Below are 2,535 nucleotides of genomic sequence, written 5' to 3'. Positions count from 1 at the left end.
CATATTTTGTATAGTGATCTACAAAAATAATATAATATTTGTAATTATCAAAGGAATGTAGTGGAGAAGTCCAAACATCACTGAACACAACCTCAAGCGGTTCTGCTGTAGTAAGAGTGGAGTTTTTAAAGGGAAGTTTATGACTTTTATTGCTAAGACATGCATTACAATGTGACTGAGCAAAAGAATTAGAAATGCCTAAACGAACCAATAGTTGGTCGAGGATGGGAGCGGAGGGATGACCTAAGCGATGATGCCAATTATTGTCACAAACCATTGTGGTGAAGACATGAGTAGACACACTAGGAGACGTCGGCCACTCATAAACTCCATTTTTAGATGGTCCGGTTAGGAGGGGTGCCCCCGTCTGAATGTCCTTAACACAAAAGGTAGTGGGTGAGAACTCAATAAGGGAATTATTATCACGACAAAATTGTGAAATAGAGATAACATTTCGACACATGGTGGGAACACACAAAACATTAGAAAGGGAAAATGACTTAGATGTAGAAGGGAGAGAAACAAAACCAGTATGTGAGATGGGAAGACCAGAACCGTTCCCTATCATAACTTCATCTGTACCATCATATGGTGTGTGAAGAGCAAGATTTGAAAGATCCGTGGTAACATGATGGGAGGCACCACTGTCTAGCAACCAGGAGGGTGCAACTGGTGAGGTGGCAGCAACATGAGCCTGTGGTTTTACCTCTCGTTTGCGTGTAGGACGAGGGGGAAACTGAATATTTGGGTACTGTCCACGAAAGACAGAACAATGAAAAAGAACATGACCTTGAACATTACACCACTGGCAGCGACCAAGAAAGGGTTTTGGAGCAGGCCGGGATGAATTGTTGGTGAAGCGGGGATATGAGGGTTGCCGAGTCTGAAAATTGCTTACTGGTCGAGTTTGAGTGGGATGAGCTGTAGCTGGAAACGTGGTAGGAGGAGTTACACGGTGTAGAGCAAGTTCTTTGTTAATTAACTTTTCATGCAACTCTTCAAACGAGATGATGGAGTCACGTCCATTAACAGCATCAATAACAGATTGGTAATCAGAATCCAGACCATCAAGAATTTTGTCTGTGATATCTTCAGGTTCCATGGGTTTTCCTAAAAGGGCAAGTTCATCAACAACTCTCTTGATTTGGTGTATGTACTCGGTAATTGTGGAGCCGCCTTTGATGATATTCTTGAGTTGATCCTTGAGTTGCTTTATGTGACCACGGGTGGGGCGAGCATAAGTATTTGCTAGGATATTCCATGCCTCGTGAGAAGTTTGGGCACTCGAAATGAGAGGCCCGACAGCTGAGGACAAAGTACCAGCTATAGCGCCAAAAATGAGCTTATCTTGGCGTATCCAAGTGGAATAAGCAGGATTTGGAAGTACGCGATCTTGCACAGTGATAGTAGCAGTTGGGATGAGTTTACTGCCATCAATAAAATGTTTAAGATCATAGCCAATAAGAATGGCTTCAAGCTGAATTTTCCATGTGAGATAGTTGGAGGAAGTGAGTTTTTGAATGTTATGAAATGTAACCACAATTAGTGGTTGGCTAGGTTCAAGATGATTAGGAATGGTATTAGCACCTTCAACATTAGGTACCGGATTAACTGGAGTGGGGGAGACAGTAGGTTGAGTATTTGCATCATTAGCAGCCATGGAAAATAGAACTTAAGGTGAAGGGAAAAAAAAATATAGTTTAGATCGAATAGCTCTTGATACCAGGACTATGTGGTCTAATGGTATCCAGAAGAGATATTTATACTACAAAGGTGAAACTAAAACTACTAAACTCAAGGTAACCACAGCAATAAATACGAAACAAACTTAACAAACTAACAACAACCAAACACTATATTATCTCTTATCACTTTATTGACTCTTATTAGATTTATATAGATATCAAATACAAGATGACAAGACTGTCAAATAGTACTATAGAAGTTTAATTTGGTCATATAATAATATTATAAAAAGTATAATAATTTAAGGAGAACTTAAAGAATGCAATAGTGTATAGGTGGAGTATTCAATAACAGTGGTAAACGGAAATCCTGGTTGGCGTTACTTAATTGGGCGAAGACAACATCATGGGTGTCGTTTTAAAGGGGTGAAAGCCAAAATGGTTGTTTAATTTATGGTCTTCAAAGATTCAATATAAATTGCATGCTTAGTTAGTCAACCAGTATTGGTCTGCGTCGTTTGAATCTTCGTAAAGAACAAGATTAAGATCCACCCAATTGCATGCATGCACCCCTCAATGCACAACTTTGACACGCTTCTATTCTTTGTACTCTTCTTCCTTAATTCATCAATTCTAAGTTCCAAAATTCCTTCACACCGCTTTTCACACGCAAACCTAACTTAGGTGCATCCGAACGATCGAGGATATCATATCATGACTCAATTACACTAATTAAGTCAATATTCATTGTTGTTTGTGAAACTTATATGGTACGATGTGATTACGACAAGACCAGATTAGTAGATGACTCTCACTCTAACTCGTATTTATTATTCATTGTTAGAAATCC

The 2,535-nt window shown here is 39.3% G+C and overlaps 1 protein-coding gene across 1 annotated transcript; it reads right to left on the bottom strand.

Annotated features, from left to right (window-relative positions):
• Positions 1–702: 702 nt before the first annotated feature.
• LOC109154184 lies at positions 703–1,660 on the bottom strand. The gene is made up of 2 exons (XM_019302053.1): positions 899–1,660; positions 703–789 (listed from the first exon to the last, which is right to left on the bottom strand). Exons 1-2 carry the CDS (start codon positions 1,658–1,660, stop codon positions 703–705), a joined length of 849 nt encoding a protein of 282 aa, XP_019157598.1.
• Between the last annotated feature and the right edge of the window lie 875 nt (positions 1,661–2,535).

Source organism: Ipomoea nil, unplaced genomic scaffold (assembly GCF_001879475.1).
Source record: "Ipomoea nil cultivar Tokyo-kokei standard unplaced genomic scaffold, Asagao_1.1 scaffold0114, whole genome shotgun sequence".
Classification (NCBI taxonomy): domain Eukaryota; kingdom Viridiplantae; phylum Streptophyta; class Magnoliopsida; order Solanales; family Convolvulaceae; genus Ipomoea; species Ipomoea nil.
The sequence above is the reverse complement of the archived record's forward strand: the minus strand, read 5'-3'. Positions and strand labels throughout refer to the sequence as shown.